The 23,450-nt window shown below is 37.8% G+C and overlaps 1 protein-coding gene and 1 long non-coding RNA gene across 3 annotated transcripts in view; both read right to left on the reverse strand.

Annotated features, from left to right (window-relative positions):
* The window catches only part of LOC115213167 (active breakpoint cluster region-related protein-like), a 35,227-nt gene extending 16,242 nt beyond the window's left edge, over positions 1-18,985 (reverse strand). The window contains exons 1-5 of the mRNA XM_036503480.1: positions 18,955-18,985; positions 18,050-18,124; positions 11,571-11,782; positions 9,207-9,272; positions 4,513-4,661 (exon numbers count right to left, since the gene is read on the reverse strand). Coding sequence (XP_036359373.1) covers positions 4,513-4,661; positions 9,207-9,272; positions 11,571-11,782; positions 18,050-18,124; positions 18,955-18,985 — 533 coding nt within the window. The remainder of the gene's footprint in view (positions 1-4,512; positions 4,662-9,206; positions 9,273-11,570; positions 11,783-18,049; positions 18,125-18,954) is intronic.
* An 820-nt stretch (positions 18,986-19,805) lies between these two features.
* LOC118763848 overlaps positions 19,806-23,450 on the reverse strand; it is a 5,916-nt gene continuing 2,271 nt past the window's right edge. For both annotated transcript variants that reach the window (XR_004999594.1, XR_004999593.1), the window contains exons 2-4: positions 23,302-23,443; positions 20,903-20,949; positions 19,806-19,836 (exon numbers count right to left, since the gene is read on the reverse strand). This is a non-coding gene — a long non-coding RNA (uncharacterized LOC118763848). The remainder of the gene's footprint in view (positions 19,837-20,902; positions 20,950-23,301; positions 23,444-23,450) is intronic.

Genomic DNA, 23,450 nt, shown 5'->3' on the forward strand with positions numbered 1-23,450 from the left:
CGGTTCGGCAAAAGAGACCGTTAGAATAAGTACTAGGCTTACAAAGAATAAGTCCTGAGGTCGATTTGCTCGACTAAAGGCGGTGCTCCAGCATGGCCACAGTCAAATGACTGAAACAAGTAAAAGAGTAAAAGAGTAATCAATTCCAAACAGCTACAACTGAGGTTGCTGAAGAACACAGATAGGACTGGCTGAAGAAAAGAACACTGAAAAAAAGAGACTAAGAGCACCCCAGGGCAGCACAAGACGAAGCTTTGGCCATAAATTTGAAGGTCAACCTTAAGAATGAACAAGTTTCCGCACTGTGCTGAACGGAGTTGAGGAAACCATTGCCCATATCGGGAACGAATACGCTAGATTTGCCCAAAACCATTATAAGCTGTGGGAACACGATGAGGTAGCGAAAGCGTTACATTGGAAACTATGGAAAAAGTGGGTTCTAGAAAGAGGCAAAACGTGGTATGAGCACAAACTGCGGAGAGATGTGGGATTCCAGGAGTTCCAACAAAAGCTGGATTAAAGAAGAAGAAGAAGAGAAGAAGAAGAAGAAGAAGAAGAAGACGAAGAAGAAGAAGAACAACAACAACAACAACAACAACAACAACAACATCAACAACAACAATAATAATAATAATAATAATAATAATAATAATAATTGGCCTACAAGTTAATAAGAATGACCAAAGCCAGCCAGTTACTGACAGACCTACCATTGCTTCTCCTGATTTAGAAATTAAATATCAAAAAGACCAAAGATATCCAAATGGTGACAAACCTATCACTGATGCAAAAAACATCAAACAAAAAGCAAGGCAGGCTTGCATGAATAATATCGAAGACAACTGAAAAGGTAAACTCTTGCATGGAAAATACCCTAACCGCCTGTCAAAGCCAGATATTGATCAAAAGCTAACGCACCAATGGCTACAATGGACAGGTCCGAAAGGAGAAACAGAAGGTTTTGTTATTGCAGCACAAGATCAGAGCTTATCTACCAGAAACTACCATGAAAACGTCCTTAAAGTTGGATCTGACCCCTTGTGCAGAATTTGTGGAAAATTCACAGAGACAAGTGATCATGTTGTTTCTGGCTGCCCAGTCCTCGCTGAAAGGGAGTACCTCATAAAATATGACAGGCTTGGGCAGTACATCCACTGGAATGCTTGTAAATACTGCAAAATTAAATTCCATGATAAGTGTTACACGCACCATCCAGAGGTGTAGTAAATGGCGAGGGCATTACCATTCTTTGGAACTTCCCAATATATACAGACAGAAAAATTGACTCCAGTCGACCAGAGATTGTGATCAAAAACTACAACAGAGGAACTTGTCTGTTAACAGATATACTTGTCCCACAAGATCAAAATGTCGCAAGAAAAGAATCCGAAAAGCTTTCTTACTATAAATATCTGCAAATTGAAATCATAAAAATGTGGAAGCTTAGTACTACGATAATACCAGTAGTAATTGGTGCATTGGGAATGATAAAGAAGGGGACTGAGAAGTATATTAAGCAACTCCCTGGTAACTCCAATCTCTGTGAACTACAAAAGGTATCCTTGATGGGTACAGCCCATATACTACGGAAAGCACCGTCCGTCCAAAATGAAATAAATATAGTGATGATTTTAGAATGCATACAGCAAAACAAAAGTGCCCTTGCTACTCTTGGCCTCCGGAGGATGCCCGGTACTAAGGCAGCTGAAATAAAGTTATAATGAAAGGAAACCATAAATAATAATAATAATAATGATGATGATAACAATAATAATAATAATAATAATAATAATAATAATAATAATAATAATAATAATAATAATAAACCAGATATTGTTGTGAAAGACCAAAGCAATAAAGTTTGTTTATTGATTGACATGAGCATGCCCTGTGAGCATAATATCTCGACAAAAGAATTTGAAAAGCTCGGAAAATATAAGGAGTTGCTAATCGAAATCGAAAAGATTTGGAGTCTCAAGACGGTTACAATACCAATGATTGTAGGATCATCAAAAAAGGAACTAAAACTTATTTAAGTATGATCCCTGGCTTACCATCCATGCAGGAAGTGCAAAAGATTGTCTTAACTGGTACGTCACACATATTGAGAAGAGCACTGTCACTTTGAATTTTCTTTCCTTTTCCCCCACCTGTATTTTATTTGTTTACTTTTTTATTGTTTCATTTTTACCTTTTTCTCTCTGTCCTCCCCCTTTTCTCTATCCTATGACTTTGTAAATGAACAGCCTGGTGTGTTTATTTTAATGGCTTGCCAATGTATACAGTGCGTTTCTCTGCCTTAGGTGTCAGGAAGACATTCGGCAAGAAATGGGAACAGAATTGAAAGATGATAATGAAAACAACAACAACAACAACAACAACAACAATAATAATAATAATAATAATAATAATAATAATAATAATAATAATAATAAGCCCCTTCATGGTAAATACTGCACTAAACTAAACGCAAAAGAAATAGACAAAGAAAAATCCCAGCAATGGTTGAGAAGCTCAGGACTCAAAGCAGAAACAGAGGGATTTTTAATTGCAGCACAAGACCAAAGCCTCCCCACCAGAAATTACCAAAAACATGTAATGAAAAGAAATATTGCAAGTAACTGCAGAATATGTGGAGATGGACAAGAAACAATAAATCATATTATCTCTAGCTGCCCAGTCCTGGCTAAGAAGGAATATATTCACAGACATGACAGAGTTGGAACCTACATACATTGGAAGCTATGCCAACATTATGGAATAACAACAGAAAAAAGATGGTATAGGCACACACCAGAAAAGGTCACAGAAAACGAGAAAGCAACCATACTCTGGGATATGCCGATACACACAGATAGAGAAATTAAGGCCAACAGACCAGATATAGTTGTCAGAGATCATGAAGAAAAAAAATGCTTTCTAATTGATGTATCAATACCGGCAGATGACAACGTGTCTCTAAAAGAAATGGAGAAACTCTCAAAATACAAACACCTGGAAATAGAGATAACTAGAATGTGGAACCTGAAAACAGAAACAATTCCTATCATAGTAGGTGCATTAGGCATGATAAAAAAATATTCAGACAAATACATAACAAAAACACCAGGACTTACAAACACATATAACATACAGAAAATTGCACTACTAGGCACTGCACACATCCTACGCAGAACACTTTCCATACAATAACCATCAGAGCATCACAACAAATCACAGCACATACCCAAGGCACACAGAGCTGCGCTCGGTAGTGAAGTGAAAGCACGCTATAAAAATAAAACTACTGAATAATAATAATTAATAATAATAAATAATAATAATAATAATAATAATAATAATAATAATAATAATATAATAATAATAAGTTTTTGTTATTGTATTTTAATTTAACTTTAAAAAAAATTTTTTTAAATGAACGAAATTGAGTTTGGTTTAATGGCCTACCAATGTATACTATGAGTTTCTTTGCCCTAGGAGTCGGGAAGACACTCGGCAAGAAATGGAAGCAAATTTGAAAGAAGAAAAAAATAATAATAATAATAATAATAATAATAATAATAATAATAATAATAATAATAATGATAATAATAATAATAATTTGTTACTCCCCACTGAAGTAATGGAATGGGAGGAAATTACAAAAACAGGGTTTGGGTTTAATGCAGAGTCTGTGAACAAAGAGAATCGTATGAGATGTCTGAATAGGAATACAGCCCCCTAAGCGCAATCAAGGGGCCCAGGCAGATCCAGGGTTACTTTGATAATCAAGAGATGTGCGCTCTCTCTCTCTTGTATAATCTGGCCTCAAAGCAGGATTACAAAACAGGTGAGGATAGGTTCATTCATCCGGACCATTTGCGCTACTCTTACCTACCTTTCATCTAATTAATTGTGGTGTTGGGAGACAGAGACGGACCCTCATTTTTCACTCTCCGTTTCTCTACAAGTGGAATTTGAAGACGTTTCTGATGCCTGTTGTATATGCTTCGTCGTAGATACAGCGTTGTTGCGATAAGTCAGTTATGAAACACGTAAGCAATGAAGCTATTATTCTCAAAATACGATATAAAATTTGTACCTTGTGGTCAAAGGGCTAAGGAACCATCACCACCACCAATACTAATCCCAGCATCAACAAACATCCACAAATAATATTTACATAAACCTTCGTACCTGGTCAAAATCTAAGAAAGGCTTCGCAGAAATGGCGATGATTTCAAGTGTCGAGAAAATTTTAATGTCTCACGCTTTAGCTTATTTCTCTTCAATGGAGAGCAAAACATGAAAGCCTGACAGCGTAACTTGTAGCATCTCACTACCAACAATCACAATAACAACAGCTCCTTTCTCATTAATTGTTGCCCAAACAAACCTTCTTTAGTACTCTCGGGGTCCGGACATAACCTTGTTTAAACCAGCTCAAAAATGAGAAAAATAAAAACGAGATTCAAACCCAACCCAACCCCAGAAAATTAGATAGTAGATAAACCATCACGTGGCCTTACTCACTTCAAAACATCCTTTATGCATTGGCCGAACACTTTTCCACGCATGCGCCACAGACGTAGAACATCGTCGTTAGCGGAATCCAACACAGTCCACTTATTCTCTGTGAATTCGTGAGAGTAAAGTCGCACTGACATGATCAGGTGTAGTCTCTGCAAGATAGGGCGAGAGTAAAACATTGGTAAAGTCAAGGCAATGAGTTTTTAGTTGTTGTTGTGGAGGATGGGATCGGCATTTCGTTTTGTTTGTTTGAGGTCATTGTTGACATTGTTGTGTTATGTTCTGCTCTGAAATACTTTGAGAGTCTAACAAACAGAAAGACACACGATTGACAGCTAGTGAACTAGCTGTGTATCTTACTGGAAGTAAATACAAAGATGAGCAGCTAGAGAAAGACAGAGATACATACATCACCCATGCATTTACAAAAGGATGTATGTTCGTTTCTTTTTTGCATCTGTAATATTTTATTATTAAGCTTCTACATAAGCTATATCCTTTCATTTTCTGCTTTTCTTTACACAAACTGAGATGATACCTTGCGGAACTGTTATTCTAAGGAGTTATATCTATTTATCACCTGAAGAGACACATCTACACCGTCGGATGTTCCTGAACCAGTCGTTAAGTATCCCACCCGTGAGGAGTCGATTCTAGATGGGTAGAAATAATTGCAGTGATTAATAAAAATTCTTGATTCTTCCATCTTCCGTCTCTCTCATTAACCAAATGCACAACGAACACAGTGAATGTGAACGTGCTTTACCGGCAAGCTACCAGGTATAAACCATATTATTTATTATATATATATATATATATATGCAAAAGCAAACAGTTCAAGAGAAAAAATATAATTCTTGAAAATTAATTTGTTAAGATATTAATTTTGTTATCATCTGGAATGACTATTTTAAAAAATGATAATAACAAAATTAATAATATAGGTGATCGCAGGCCCAAGAAAAGCATTAAATAGCTGAAGGATTAAAATTTTAATTAATCAAAGAAGATACTAAGTATGTCTACCTGCAGGAAATAACAGTCGAAACGTATTTAAATCGCCAAAATTACACTGATGATAACTACAGAAACCAACCGAAGCAGATCAGGGTAATAAAATCTCCTAACGTTTTCACTGTTATTTCCAGCAGGTAGGCATACTTAGTATGTCCTTTGATTAATTTTAATTATAATCTTTCAGCTATATATGTGTGTGTGTGCGCGCGCGCATGTGTGTGTGTATGTATGTATGTATGTATGTACCTGTTGCATGGTCGGGTCGTCGGCGACTAAACCGGTGACCCCACCAAGCTCGCTTGGTGAGGAGGGTGTTTATTGGTCACCCTGCGGGATGAAAAACCCGTCAAAGGGCGGAGGAACTCTTGAGAGTCAACGGCCATCCAATAAATGTCTTAAAGCTGTATCATGCGCGGGGACATAGAAATAATCGGACTGAATACCCGATCGCGCAGTTAAACCATTGGGAGTGAAGGACTCCTAGCCTTTGTCAGGGCATCCTTCTAGGAGAAGGTAACTCAGGTAACTGGGATAACTCCGACATAAAACCTGCGGCTCAGTGGTTACCGATGATGTTGACTTGTTCTTCTTTTCGGATTATGGCTGCTGTTGCTTAGTAAGTGGGATTGACTCAATACACAGCCTTTCCTCACTTTAAAAAAATCTTCTTGCACAGGCATTGCACGATAACAACATTGATTAAGCTTCGTGCAATGGCCATACTCGATAACGAGGGGGCAGCAACCATGTATGTATGTATGTATGTATGTATGTATGTATGTATATGTATGTATGTTAGTATGCATATATGTATACATACGAGGTGCGTTCAAAAGTGTCCGACTTTTATCTCGCCAAAACAAATGCCGCACGTGCAAAATCCTTTGGATGAGAGGTGATGCCACCCTTCCTGCGCATGCGTCAAAATTTTCACGAGGCTAGACCGTGGCATTTCCCGGTTGTTACGCCTACAGTAGAGACGTGTAGTGCGCGCTCATCGGATTTCAAGCAGACCATAAGCACATGTGGCATTATCAGAGGTGATGGTCTTGATGACGTCTGGGTCATAGTTTGCACGCCAGCATGTCCTGAGCGATCTCCATGCGAAACTTAAGGACGAATTTTGCCGACATACTCCACACGTACAAATCCTCCGTTAAAATGAAATGCACTGAACCTGCCCTTATTCGCACTTAGTGAGCAATTAACTGCATATTTTACACGACGGCCTTCCATGACTAGTCACCGAACTTTCTCGATCAGCTCCTCGTTTCAGCTTGTGGGTGGCCTACTTGAGCGTACCACACTCTCCGCCGAGGTGCAGCCATGTTTGGAGCGGTTCAACTGCTCCTTGACCTGAATTTTGCCCACAGTATCATCGCTAAATGCCTCCTGAATCTCCTCAATGATTTAAGCCTGAGTATTCCCACTTGATGCAATATCTCTCCTCGATGTGTTCGGTGAAAATGAAAATTTGACGAAAGTGCCCTACATGTCTGTACCTACACGTCAAAATCCTTTGGGTGGGGATCTTGTTGCTTATAAATACATACACATATACATACATATATACTTTATATATATATATAATATATATATTATATATATATATATATATATATATATATATATATATAACTTCAAGAAGTTAGAGGTTGTGAATCCAACCCACTAAGGGATAATATCTATCCAATCAATATACTGCTGGTAAAATATCCAATTATTAATACACAAGTGCTTTTTATTGCATAACCACATATTGATCTCCTCCATTTTCTTATTGCTGTATATATATATATATATATATATATATATATATATATAATACATACATACATACATACATACATACATACATACATACATACATACACACACACATATGCACACAAACACACAAGCACACACATATTACTGCTTTGAGAGCTAAAAAACAACGCCATCTTATAACATGACCTCGCGTATTACCAGAAATCGTTTGAAATGAACCTAAGTTTTAGTAAGACCAATTTGCTTGCCTTAAAGCTAAATCATGAGCCATTGAGCAACGGGGTATATTGTTGTTATTGCTGTTGTTTTACTTCGTGTTGGCTCTGGTTGAGCTGTTGGTGGTTTCATCTCCAGAAGGAGCTATTAATTATCTCTGATATCACGTCTACTGTTTTCTTTCACTTTCTTTCATTCATTAGACTGCGATTAAGCTGGGGTGCCACCTTGAAGAATTTTTAGTCAAGTGGACTTGGTACTTACTCTATCGACCTCGAGCCGAGCCGCTAAACTGCGGGACGTAAACACATCAACACCGGTTGTCAAGTGGTGGCGAGGTACAAATACATACATACATACATACATACATACATACATACATACATACATAAATACATACATTATATATTATATATATATATATATATATAATATATATATATATATGAACGTAAACAAACAAACGAAGTTTGCTTTAGAAGCGTCAAGATGTCTTAGAAAGTTAAAGAAATGGTTTTAAATTCTCAAACGCAGGACGCTGATGCTAATAATATACCCTAAACAGGATAACCTACCCATATTTTGCAGAAAAAGGTGTTGGCATATATATATATATATATATATATATATTATATATATATATATATACAGGGTGGCCCAAAAGTAGGATTACAGTTATCACTTATATGTCTTTTAAAACATTTTATTACATTTAAATTTCTATCTTACAAACTGAAAAGGGAGCTTGACAAAATTGACTAAATTAGCATAGAATAATGGTTTCATATTGTTTATAATACCATATCGGACCGATTTCAGACCGATTTCAGAGTTAGCTACTAAGAGCCCTCTCTTCGTCAGTGATACATGTGGCAAAAGAAATAAATGAGATACTTACTCATACCCATGGAAGAAGCAAACACTAAGTCATGAGCACAACTAAGTACCCCAAATACATCCAAAATAGAAATACTTCTTCCATGGGCATGAGTAAGTATCTCATTTATTTCTTTTGCCACATGTATCACTGACGAAGAGAGGGCTCTTAGTAGCTAACTCTGAAATCGGTCCGATATGGTAATAATGGAATTTTTTAGAAATGTTTGTCGACCTTTTTTCGAGTAGCGTGCGTATTGTGAACAAATTATATGGTTAATGGACAATATGTCCAATTTTTCGGCATATTTGGCATTAGAAATTTTTTCCTTTGCCCTCATTTATGAATTATATATATATATATATATAATATATATATATATATATATATATATATATATATATATATATACGGGCTTTAGTCGACCCGAGGCTATAAGAGAAGACACTTGCCCAAGGTACCACACAGTGGGACTGAACCCGGAACCATGTGGTCGGGAAGCAAGCTTTATACCACACAGCCACGGCTGCACTTTTAATGATTTTTTGTTTGGTTTGTTTTGTTTTTTTTAACAAAACAGAGACCTAACTCACTGGATAAGTTTAACCTATGGGCAATTCTGGCTGAAAATCAAATAATATGATAAAATGATAAAATGACGGGACGGCGACTGTGGGAAAGCCATTTAATGTATCGTTTAAATGGTCTGCTTCAACGGACCTGACCTGACGTGAAATAACAATAACAAAAGAAGAGGAAAGGAGACAGGAAAAGAAAATAAATATAAACAAATAAGAAGCAACGTAGCAACACTTACTGAATCGGCTGGTATCAACGGGACGGTAACCAAGCAGTATTGATCGCCGATAGTTGGTCTTTGGAGCTGACAACAAAAGATAATTTAAGATCGTGACCCTTCTATTCGCCGTAACACTCGGTTATATTACATTTCTATTATAGGCAAAATGTCCGAAAATTTTGGAAGGGGACCAGTCGGTTAGATAGAATCCCCGCCCCCAGTACGAAACTGGTACTTAATTTATCGACCCTGAAACGATAAAAGGCAAAGTCGATTTCGGTGGAATTTGAATTCAGAACGTAGCAGCAAACGAAATACCTATTTTTTTACTACCCACAAGGGGCTAAACACAGAGGGGACAAACAAGGACAGACAAACGAATTAAGTCGATTACATCGACCCCAATGCGTAACTGGTACTTAATTTATCGACCCCGAAAGGATGAAAGGCAAAGTCGACCTCGGTGGAATTTGGACTCAGAACGTAGCGGCAGACGAAATACGGCTACGCATTTCGCCCGGCGTGCTAACGTTTCTGCCAGCTCACCGCCCTTAATAATAATAATAATATAATAATAATAATATAATAATAATAATAAGAAGAAGAAGAAAGAAGAAGAAGAAGAAGAAGAAGAAGAAGAAGAAGAAGAAGAAGAAGAAGAAGAAAGTGTGTGTGTGCGTGTGTGCGCGTGTGTGTGTCCGTGCGTGCGTATGTGTGTGTGGCGTCGCTTTCGCGTTACTGATGACATAGAACCCATTTCAACCTTTTGCATGGTTGAGTCGTCGGCGATTAAACCGGCAGCCCCATCCAATTTTGCCTAGTGAGGGAGATGATTCTTTTTTTTTTTTTTTAGCGAAGGGGCACCCTCAGGGATGAAAAAGAAGACCAGTAGAAGGGTGGAGGAACTCAGCAGAGTTAATAGTCATCCATAATAGTCATGGGTAGATGGTACCCACCAGTCGTGTGAAGACAAGCCATCTAGTAGAATGGAATCGCGAGAAGGGGTTTTATTTCAGAGATTCTTATGAACACATGCTTATAAACTGATGATCGTTCTGGCTCAAGCACTATTAGTAATGCGAAGCAATGGAATCCTAAACATCAGGAAACATTTTTGTTCGATAGTTGTGTGCACTCTAGTTCAGTATCGTCGATTATCTGAAGTTGTAATCAGACTTTTTTTAAGTATTCTCCCAATCTCATCAAAGTAGGCCCTTACATTACTACAGTAGTGGTGGGGTGCCCCATCTTGTTGGAAATATTAAAAAATCAAATAAGACAGACATTATTGTTGACAAGTGGTTGATACATGGCGCCCTATATGTGCTGATTTTCAATTTAGTTATCACTGAATTTAATTGCTTAGCGGCATTTTTTCCGGCTTTTGCATTCTAAGTTCAAATTCCGTCGAGGTCGACTTTGCTTTTCATCTTTTTGGGATAGATAAATTCACATAAAACTTGTTTAGCGAACGATGATAATATCGGTTTAAAATTTTTGACGCAAGGCTAGCATTTCGAAAGAGGAGGCACATCGATTACATCGACCCCAGAACTCAGAATACCTGGACATTTTGATATTAAAAGAAGACAAGATCGTGAGCTGGTAGAATTGTTAGCACGCCGGGTGCAATGTTCAAAGTCATTTCATCCGTCTTTACGTTCTGAGTTCAAATACCACCGAGATCAACTTTGCCCTTCATCCTTTCGGGGTCGACAAGTACCAGTTGAATACCGGGTTCGATGTAATTGATTTACCCTCTCCTAAAATTTCTGGCCTTGTACCACAATTTGGAATCGCTATTAAAATGAGACAAGACAGCGAACGGACAGAATCATTACCGCGCCGGACAAATTGCTTAGCGGCATTTTTTCTGGCTTTGCGTTCTAAGTTCAAATTCCGTCGAGGTCGACTTTGCTTTTCATCCTTTTGGGATAGATAAATTCACATAAAACTTGTTTAGCGAACAATGATAATATCGGTTTAAAATTTTTGACGCAGGCTAGTATTTCGAAAGAGGGGGCACATCGATTACATCGACCCCAGAACTCAGCTGGTACTTAAATTATCGACGCCGAAAGGATAAAAGGCAAAGTCGACATCAGTAAAATTTTAACTCTGAACTTGAGAACGGACGAAATACTACTAAGCATTTTGTTCGGCGCGCTAATGGCTCTGCCAGCTCGTCGCCTTGAATATGATAATACTAATATTAATGTCTGAAGTAAAAATCCAAATGAAATTAGAAAAACAAACATTAAATAGAAAGCATAAATAAAAATATTCTAATTACAATAATAATGCAAAACGAAATTTAAAAAACAAAACTTGCTAAATGTGATTTTGGGTCCGGCAACAAATCGCAAACTTTTGTCTATTTACTTCGAATGTACCCATAGCGAAAAACTGGAAATCCTGGAACGTGCTTGGGATACGTTTGTAGGCGTTGATCCTCAACGTTTGAGAACAATTCAATGATAGTTCAAACTTCTGATCAAAAATTAGGTCTTTGTTCATTTTTGCGATGTCACTTGTGAAAACTCTGGTGAAAAATCCGCCCAAGTAGTCGACTTGCAAGGTTAAAAATACCTCGGCTGGGAATATGGTAAAAAGAAAAATACAACAATTTTATAAAAGTCACAAAGATATGTTGGGTATGTGGTAAAATAATTTGGGTCTAAGTTACAACAGATGTGATTGGAATCTATATATATAAAACTGTAGTTGTGTGAGTGTCTGTCCCCTTCGATTTAGATTCCTAACTACTCCCACATTTTGCGGTGCAGTTTAACCAAATTCGGGTATCTTATAGTCGTGATTCATATCGAGCCCGTCTGAGTATTAGCGCGCGTCTACGATGAGTCTACGATCTAAAAAATAATTTAACACCATTTTTTATTCCATTTTAATGCATAATTTTTCGTGTGTCGATGGCGGCGGAGTTGGCGTCCACGCTCACACCTGCACCTGTTTGCTTCTCCCCCTTCTTCCCTCCCTCGTGAAGCTGTGGGGAAGGGAGTGTAAGGAAATCAACGTCGTAAAGCGTTGTCAAGGAGACCAGCGTTCTTTTAGAACAACGACTTCATGGCTCGAAGACACCAAAACAGAAATGGCTAAGAAAGCCCGAATTGGCATTTATAAGGGAAGTAACTCTCTAAAAATGCTTATATAGTTATTTCCCTTACAAACCCGAGCAACGCCGGGCGATACTGCTAGTATTGTATAAAAGACAATAAAACGAGTGTATTAGTATTATTTTAATTTTTTACTTGTTTCTGTCATTGGATTGCGGCCAGGCTGTGGCACTGTCTTGAATAGTTCAGTCGAAGAAATCGACCCCAATACTTACATGTTCTTTAAAGTTTGCTATTTATCTTATAGTTAACATTTGCCGACCCGCTAGGTTACGGGAAAATAAACTCCAGTGTCAAGAGGTGGGGTGACAAACATACAGATTGAAAAGGCATATACGTACGCACATACACACACACATACATACATACATACATACATACATACATACATACATACATACATGCATGCATACATACATACATACATACATACATACATACATACATTCATACATACATTCATACATACATACATACATACTGCATTACTTACTAAAGTAAGTAATCACTCTCCCCTACTATGACTATGGTAAACAGCAAGCACAACCGCAACGATTACTGTAGTAGTAATAGTAGTAGTAGTATAGTAGTAGTAGTAGTAGTAGTAGTAGTAGTAGCAGCAGCAGCAGCAGCAGCAGATGCAGCAGTAGTAGTAGTAGTAGTAGTAGTAGTAGTAGTAGTAGTAGTAGTAGTAGTAGTAGTAGTAGTAGTAGTAGTAGTAGTAGTAATAGTAGTAGTAGTAGTAGTAGTAGCAGCAGCAGCAGCAGTAGTAGTAGTAGTAGTAGTAGTAGTAGTAGTAGTAGTAGTAGTAGTAGTAGTAGTAGTAGTAGTCCGAATTATATGTTGGTCAAATATGCCCTTACTGAAATTTTTACAGAAAAAATAACTTTGACTTTGATGTACTCTCTCAAGGAGAGAGTATTCCCTACCAAAGTAAGTGGAAAAAAAACACCAGATACGGTATTAAAAGCTGTTAACGAAATTGGAGTATTTACAGCAGTGTAATGAACCCTCATTCTGGCAGATCAACGCCTGTCAAAACAGTAGATAATCGGCATTTAAAAAGTGAACAAAACCGAAACAACGAAGAAAGTGCCATCGCCGATTTTGAAGATAGAGAAAAAAATAGCACATTTACGGAAAAACCATCAACCATGTGATAATGTTTATTGCGTGCAATCAAGAAAATCACTATAAGTTTCACCAACAAAAGGGGAAGAAGGAGATAGAAATGATGTTTGGAAACAGCAAAAGGAGGTCACTCACTTGCAAACTGATCATCCTCAAGCAGGAGCTAAGAGCTGTCTGTGAGAATCTCCGACATCAGAAGAGAATAACCGAGAGAAAAACAATAAACCAAAATTTTAACTGGAACCAGGCGGCAGTGTACAGACATGAGAGGTAAAGCAGTCAACATCACAGGATTTCTTAACGAGAAGACATAGACTCCTTTTGGAAGAAAATCTGGAGTGAAGAGGAGTTTAACCAAGATGCTCTGTGGCTGGAAAAAATTCGAAGTTATTGTCCATGCATTACACCCAAGACATACATCATTGATGGTGATACCCTTGTAACTGTGATCCAGAAACTTCAGGATAGAAAAGCACTTGGAAGAGACTTGATTGTTGGATACCGATACAAGAAACTAGCATACCACACTGGTTAGGTCTGGCAGAGACAAAACTGAGCCCCAAATGCAGAACCGCCCACATGGCAAAAAACTACCAGCCAATTGCATGCCAAAACTTAATGTATAAAATATATACAGCATGTTTAAACCTCTTCCTTTAAGACCATTGTGAAAGTAATAATATCATCATAGCAGAACAAGTATCTGGGAAGAAGTGAGTTTGGAAATGTGCCGAGCGATTGCTAATAAACAAAACTGTAATGTCAGAGATGCGGGAGCATAGAGGGAATCTAGTTTCAATGTGGCTGGATTACAAGGAAGCCTTTGACTGTCCCCCACTCATGGATGCTAGAAGCCCTTCGACTTGCTAAAGTTCAACTGAGCATAGTTCGAGCCATAGCTGACCTGACTTCATCGTTGACCACCATCTTGAAGTTAAATACAAAGAGTATAATCACTGACAGAATACAGTATCGCAGAGGTATATTCCAAGGGGACAACTTCTCTGTGATGTTGTTTATACTTTCTGTAAACCCCTTGTCATTTGTGTTAAATAAGTCTGAAGGATATTTCACTGGTTCACAAGGAAACAGAACTACCAAAATTACACACTGTTTCTTTGTGGATAACTTCAAACCATATGCAAAAATTATGCATGGGATGAAAAAGAGCCTTGACCTGGTTACATTCTCAAAGGGTTTACGGTTGGAGTTTTGTCAGGATAAATGTTGTTTTATGATTGTAAAAAGAGAAAAAACTGTAAAACAACATCGCCATTAATGACTTAACTGTTTTTCCTGTAATTGACCAGGAATATTACAGGTACCTTGTGATTGATGAAAACATATCTTACGATGGCACCTGTAACAAAACACGTGTCACTAAAGAATATTACAGCCGAATAAAGAAAATTTTGACCTAGGAACTCTCTGCATTCAATAAAACAGTAGCCCACAATGTGTTTGCAGTGCCAATACTCATACCGACATTTGGGCTGCTTGATTGGACACTTGATGAAATCCGAGCCATTGATATGAAAATCCGGAAGATACTAACAAGCACACATAATTTCCACATAAACAGTGACGTAGACCGCCTTCAGGGTTGGTGAAAGCGATGTGGTGAACAACGAAAAACCTGGCTGATGACAGTCATGGCTGATCTGGAACCCAACCTAAGCACCCATGTCTACAGCGTTCGCCGCTGGAATAGGAGTGGTTGGAGATCACGCGGTTGTTAGCCTCAAATCGCCAGGCCTGGTCGGCGTTTGTGAGAGATGCAGCATTGAAGATGACTGAAGCCAGCTCAACCCACCCCGGGTGAATGCTGTCTCAATCAAGCAAGACCGCCGGTACCTAAAACGAAAACAAGGGGAATGAGGCTTAACATCAATCCATACTGCTTTTGAATGTTGTATCATATCCCTTCGGCAATATCTTTTAACCACCAAGTGTGGAAGTGCATCCCTTGACCAAGCTTGCATACATGAAGCTGATAACATCATAAGACTTGGAAAGCAGCTCCTTGAGCAGCGTTTCTTGTCTGATAACCTTAAAAACATGTCCAAAGAAGTCGCACAACTCTACCGCAAATATATCACCAGAGAAAAAGATGAACGTATATCAGCAGAAGACCATACATAGATATGTTTGTAGAAAGTTCCTGGATGTTAGTAGCATTGATCATCAAAGCAATCTATCATGGACCAACAACCGGGTTACTATCTCCCACTTTGAAGGGTATGCATTTGCAATCCAGGAACAAGAAATATCAACTTGATGCACAAAAGGGACAGAGATGCAGGAAAAGCAGCAAAATGCGATGACCTATGCAGACTTTGTGGAGTTAACACCGAATATATCACCCACATCATAAGCAGTTTTCCGTAAATGTCATCACGGTATTATATGCCGATGGGACACTATGTTGTAGCTAGGTCACTGTATAACGAGATCCGTCGGAAGGATAACCTTGAGTACAAAAAAGTAAGAACTTACAGTATGGTGGAAGTCATAGCCACTTCTAATAAAAAGGAATACTGGTGGATTGTCCCAGTGAAAACCTTAATAAAATGTAAACATAATAGACCTGACATAATAGTTTGGGGCAAAGAGAAACTGTGTACAGTTGTGGAAATCAGTTGCCCAGCGGATGTTAACATAGAGCTGAAGATCAGCGAAAAAAAGAATACCTGCACTGAACTGTTGACAAATCTACAGCCACGCTATCCAGATTACATTTGAGGTTTATACCTGTAATTATTGGAGCACTGGGATATGTAACACACTGCCTAAATACCAATCTTGAGAAATTTGGCTTCTCAAAACCATAAAGGAGAAAGCTGGTTTGAAGACTACAGATCCAAACCATCACTGGAAATGTAAAAATCTGTATAACTTTACTGAAATTTATCATGTAAGTATATATATGAACATGTCTAGATATGCAAGCATATGCATGAGAAGACGTACATGAAACAAAACATATAAATCTGCATATATATATATATATTATATATATATATATATATATAATATATATATCATATATATATATATAATATATATATATATATATATATATATACATACATACATACATGCACACACACACACACACAAACAAACAAACAAACACGCATACATTAAAAAATACCCTGTTGATGTTGAAATTCCAATGAAGGAACCTCGGATCTCGGTTAGAAACCAACGCTTTCTATATTGTCAAAAAAAAAACTTGGAATAAAACTGTATAATGACATACATACATACATACTATATGCATGCACGCATGCATGCACGCATACATACATACATACATACATACATACATACATACATACATACATACACACACACATACATACTATAAAATACTGGAAATCCACCGATTACCACGACGAGAGTTTCAGTTGATCCGATCAAAACTTCTGTAAAGTGTAGACATAACAGGCTGGATATTGCTGTTTGGGACAGAGAGGCAAAGGTAGGTATGGACAGAGGGGCAAATGTATGTATCATCATAGAGGTCAGCTGTCCTGCAAATATAAATTAAGGCGGCGAGCTGGCAGAAACGTTAGCACACCGGGCGAAATGCTTAGCGGTATTGCGTCTGTCGTTGCGTTCTGAGTTCAAATTCCGCCGAGGTCGACTTTGCCTTTCATCCTTTCGGGGTCGATAAATTAAGTACCAGTTACGCACTGGGGTCGATGTAATCGACTTAATCCGTTTGTCTGTCCTTGTTTGTCCCCTCTATGTTTAGCCCCTTGTGGGCAATAAAGAAACAGATATAAATATCTCTTTGAAAATCAAAGAAAAAGAGGATATCTATGGACAGCTGCCTCGAAACCTCTAGCTCCTATATCCAGTTTATGAATTCAAATGCATACCAATAATAATTGGAGCACTAGGCTTTGTTAGTAAACGCTTAAAGGAGAATCTGGATAAACTGGGATTTTCAGGAAGAGAAATTGACCGGCTGATTCGTACATTACAAGTCCAGTCCGTGAGTGGAATAATAAAAATATGCAAGACTTTTCTCAAGTTCCAAATGTGAATTTGTCTGTGTTAACTACATCCCAAAGATGGAGCCTTGTATCTTTGTTGGAGCCTCAGTGGAAGATTCATAATGATTAATAAGTAGAAGAGACATACATACATAAAGGCGCACATATATTGTTGAACCCCACCCCGTCAGACCTCTTCTGCAAACCATTCCAGACGTGACAAAATCCTCCTATTAGACATACAGCACCGAGGATCACATTACCTAATGCGTTCCTTTTATTAGGTCTAATATGTAATCTGAAGGAATTTTATCTGCTATTTCTAGCGAAACAAGCGACCATGTAGAATCCCTCTTGTTGGTTGAACACACACATATGGACGCACAAACATAAACACACAGACAGACACAAGCACACAAATACACAGGCAAACACATGCACAAATATGCTAACATACATAAACGCACATACGCGTATACACTTGCAAACGGGCTTACGCACACAAACGCACATATACGCGCTCATATACACATATATACACATGCAGGTAGAGGTAAAAAAAAAAAAAGAAAGTGCAAATGAAACCACTCACCTGTGTCTGCTATAACTCCCTTTATTTGATGCACATGGACATCGAGGGTCCCCTCATGGATATTCAGCGGATTATCTGTGGATTAAATACAGCAGACATCGTTATAATATGGCGATAGTGTTTGAGTGATGGTGGTAAAGGTGGTTGAGATGAAAGTTGGACGTGATAATAGAGACGCAGTAAATGTGGTAATAGTGGTAGTGGCAGCTGCAGTGGTGGTGGTGGGGATACTGGTGGTGATGGTGGTGGTGTTGGTGGTGGTGTTGGTGGTGGTGGTGGTGGTGGTGGTGCTGCTGCTGCTGGTGATGCTGGTGTTTGTAGAGGTGCTGCTACTGCTTGTAGAGGTGCTGCTGTTACAGGTGATGATAGCAGGCTTTCGTTGACATTGGATGAACTGATACTGGAGGTAATGTTGATTGTGGCATTAACACGTGGGGGTCGTATTTAGAGATGAAGGCACTGGACTTCGTTCAAATAATTTTGATAGTGCTTATGTTTTCCCTGTCTTACCTTTTCCTCGCTATAATCTTCACTTATATTCTGATGAAGAACTTTATCCGAAACGTCATAATTAACTATTATCCAGTTTTCCCTGCGTCAAAATAATTATTTTGAATAAAAGCTTGTATATGCTTCTATGCTTGTATATAAATATATACATCGGTATGAGGTAGGAAGTAATTTCATGGCCAATTAAAAACCAAAACCAGTATAACTACTGGTTATTGATTGGCTACGAAGCAATTCCAATATTGTAATATGGTTACAAGAGTGATACTGATATAAGGTCGCTAGTAAAACATAAGTATTAGATGTGACTTAAGCTTTGGAAATACGCATTTGATATAATCGCAAACTCGGACTCCCAGCAGGCACTGGATGTGTTGTTCGCTACTCTATCTCACCGAACATCTCGTGCTGGGATTTTCTTTTCATGTTAGACTGTATTAGTAGCATAAAAACTTAATTAGAAATTCTGATGTGACGAGGAAAAGACCACATGGTTCAATAAGTAATCACTAAGCCGGCCAACTAGTAGAAACGTTGGTACGCCGGGCAAAATGCCTACCGATATTTCGCCCGTCTTTATGTTCTAAGATCAAACTCTGGCGGAGTCGACTCTGCCTTTCAACCTGTTGAACACTAGAGTCGATGTAATCGAATTACTCCCAGCCCTGAATCTGCTGGTTTGTGCCAGAAATTTGAAACCAATACTAGTTTAATTATTGCATCGAGGAACAGCGGGGTGTAATTCCAAACATGTTCCAGACTTATTAGCTCTCTTCGGCGAAGTACAGATTTTATCATACCCGTCGACCTTATTTACTTACTTAAATATTTTACTTTTTTTAATATTGTAGTATTTTCCACAACCATCCCACCCCGTCAGGCTCTGCTTTGTACTTAGTAATTTTCATGTACTTAGTACTTAGTAATTTTACATGTACTTAGTAATTTTCTTATCCCTATGAGGAAAGTATATACCGAACAGAGGAGGGCTTATAGGACCGAAACATGCCTGGTGTTGCCTTCCTTACTTGGCGAAAATATTTTTAAATAATGGAGTTTTTTCTCCGTTATGTTTATGTCTTTTCCTTACAACAAAAATATTTATAATTAGATTTCTAATATACGTTTCATTACGCAGACATTATCTTAAGTTCTGCTTCTCAAACAGCCTTTCTGTGTAATTAATGATAGGGTTTTTCTTAGTTAATAGATAATTGAGTATAGAAAATTTTGTTTTTCTGCTTACTTGTGTTGTTCAGACTAATCAATCTTGGAATCTGTCAAAATAAAGAAAAGATTTTAACACTGAAATAGGTGCGGACGAGACTGTGCGGTAAGAAGTTTGTTTCCCAACCATATAATCCTGGTTCAATCCCACTACGTGGCACATTGGGTAAGGGTGTTCTGCAATAGGCCCGAGGCAGCAAAAGCGTTGTTGTGTGTGTGTGTGTGTGTGTGTGTGTGTGCGTGCGCACATATATATATATATATATATATATATTATATAATATATCTATATATATATATATATATATATAGATAGATAGATAGATAGATAGATAGATAGATAGATAGATAGATAGATAGATAGATAGATAGATGGATGATGGATGGATGGATAGATATGTTTCTTTATTAGCCACACAGGGCTGCACACAGACAGGACACAGACAAGGTAGAGCTTTTCTTTTGGGGGTAAAAAAAGGGGGTTTGGTTTTCGATCAATAGGGATCGTTATCACAGAAATGTCAATATGAAGTGTAAAGGGGAGGACAGGTGAGGTTTACCCGTAGAAAGAAAAGTCTACGGAAAAGACCGATAGATAGATAGATAGATAGATAGATAGATAGATAGATAGATAGATAGATAGACAGACAGACAGACAGACAGACAGACAGACAGATAGATAGATAGATAGATAGATAGATAGATAGATAGATAGATAGATAGATAGATAGATAGACAGACAGATAGACAAACAGACAGACAGACAGATAGACAAACAGACAGACAGACAGACAGAGACAGACAGAGACAGACAGACAGACAGATAGATAGATAGATAGATAGATAGATAGATAGATAGATAGATAGATAGATAGATAGATAGATAGATAGACAACAGACAGAGACAGACAGAGACAGACAGACAGGCAGATAGATATATAGATGAAAGGGAAATAAGTTGATTCATCAGTTTACAGATGTTTCCACAAAAAAGAATTTTATGTAATGAGTAATGCATTATACTCCCCTAGTATTTTCAGTGTGTGTGTGTGTGGTGTGTGTACAGACATATGGTCAGGTGAAGAAAACTGTTTAAAATGGTAGACATTGACTTACTAATCCGTAATTGTCTATACAACTCTGATATGCCACGAGATCCATATCTAAGGGAGAACAAAAAGGATATTCATTTCGTTCATATAACGTCAAATACAAACGACAAGATAATTAGTTAAATGGGTCACATGGATTTAAGCCATGTCGGTAAAATATAAACATTGTTAAGGTAGTAAGAAAAATTGTAAGACAACACCAGGAATGAATTGGAAATTTTAGAAACTTCCTGAGGGCGGGACAGTATTATCTCTGTGTCCACTACCATGTAGCTCTCACGTGTTGCAGGAACACTACATTGTTTGGCATATGACACACTAACATGCATGTGATACTCATACGATTGCTCATTCATATAACTGCAAACACGGAAATATCACCCAGTCCAGTCTTAAGTGGTTGGTCTTAAGAAGGGTATCCAATTATTGGTACCATGCCAAAGCTGACATAGAAAATGGTGGTTCTATATCTGACTCGGACATAAAAAAAGGACAATGATAATGATGATAATGATACATACATGTACATGCATGTATATACAAACACATACACCATATATATATATGCACAAACAAATGCATACACATACACGCACACACACTCTCTCTCCCTCCCTCTGCCTCTCTCTTTCTCTCTAAGTAAATATGTCTGTATATATATATATATATAAAGAGAGAGAGAGAGAGAGAGAGAGAGAGAGAGAGAGAGACTTAAGGAATTTCAAGCACTTATAAATGGACTTGATGTAAACGTTCAATTCACGATGGAATATAGCCATCAACACCTTCCCTTCTTCGACATCCTCATTAAGAAATCTAACAACATAAAGAAACATATATACTATAAGCCCACGGGCTCCAAGCAACATCTACCGTTCAACTCATGCCACCCCAGACACACCAGAATGAATATCTCCTTCAACCTAGCAAAAAGGATCTGTACTATAGTTTCTAATACAAGCACCAGGGACACACAACTACATGAGCTAAAGGATACATTCATCACCAGGAACTACCCACCTCCACTAATTGGCATATGCTTTTAACGCGCCCAACAACTTAACATCCATGAACTCAGACAGCCCAAATTAAAGAAGGATTTTCAACCAAAAGCTCTACCATACATCTCTACACACAACCCTCTTAACAATGAAATCTTCGACACCATCCTTCGAAACATTCCCCTGCTAAAAACGGACCACAGAATGAACTTAATCCTCCAAACACACACCATCATAAAAAGCAAGAGATAACACAAATCTATGAAAAGTCTCCTAACAGAAGCTCTAATACGCTCAACAACCACATTGAAGCCGTCAGTAAAAAATGGGAAAGATCCAACTGTGGGATATGCGTCAATTTAATTTAGGGATCAGAGTTCTCCTTCAAACGCAGACAATGTTTCACAGTGAAAAGCAGCTTCATATGTGATTCGGGGAACCTGATATACGCACTAACCTGTTCTGGGTGTTAAGAGCAATACATAGGCCAAACAAAAAGCAGTCTACTTTAATGGATGGCTCTGCACAGATCTCAGATCAAAATTCCGAAAAACAGAAAAATAGCATTCAGCCAACACATCGTTATTTGCACCAATAACAAAAATCCAAGCTTCAGAATTTCTACCATCTATCAATTCAGAGACGATACAACCTGTAGCCAACAAATTAGTAAAGAGTCGTTCTTTATCACAAAATACAGACCCTTTTTGAACGCATCTACAAATGACATATCCACCACGACCTTAGAATAACACACACACAAATATTAAGAGATACCCAAACAGTCCCAATCACTACTATAATCCACAACGAGCTACTTTTAGGTTACTTGACCATTTAACATCTTACTACTATCATACCACCCCCGCATTCTTTTATTATTCTTTCTCTTCTCCTCCTTCGCCTCCTTCTCCTTCATCTTCTTCCTATCCGCCACCTCCTTCCTTATTTTACTACTACTGCTGTTTAGAATAAAACCCACGCAAATATTAAAAACAATGCATTCAAAAGAGATGTCTCAAGAATCCAATCCCTACTACCATCCATAACAAGTCACTTTCAGAGCACTTGACCATTTACTATTAGTACTAGACTTCATTATCATGATGATCTTTCATAGCAAACGCACATCATCAAACAACCGACAACTACACGGGAGCAACAAGTGGGACATACAAAACCGGATGTGCACAACAAATATACTCTTTGTGCAGTATTTACAGGACTTTTTCGTTGATATCAATACACATTTGGCACTTAAGGAATAATGATATAAGTATAAAAATAAACTGAGCAAATGTAAACAATTGCGAAACTACACCTACACACACACTCACACGCATACACTCGTAATAAATACACTTCTTTTATATATAAAAAAAATTCTTGCAGTATTACTTACACGCATAATCATGATTTTCGATTAGGTCTTTCCAAGTTTGGAATTCAACTCTCGAGGAAAATAGTAAATGGTAATATCTTTTGTCGACTGTAGTTATGAGAGTGAGTTTCAAACGTGGGATCATGAGTGCAAGAGAGGCTTCCTAGATG

This window comes from Octopus sinensis, linkage group LG6, assembly GCF_006345805.1.
Source record: "Octopus sinensis linkage group LG6, ASM634580v1, whole genome shotgun sequence".
Lineage (NCBI taxonomy): Eukaryota > Metazoa > Mollusca > Cephalopoda > Octopoda > Octopodidae > Octopus > Octopus sinensis.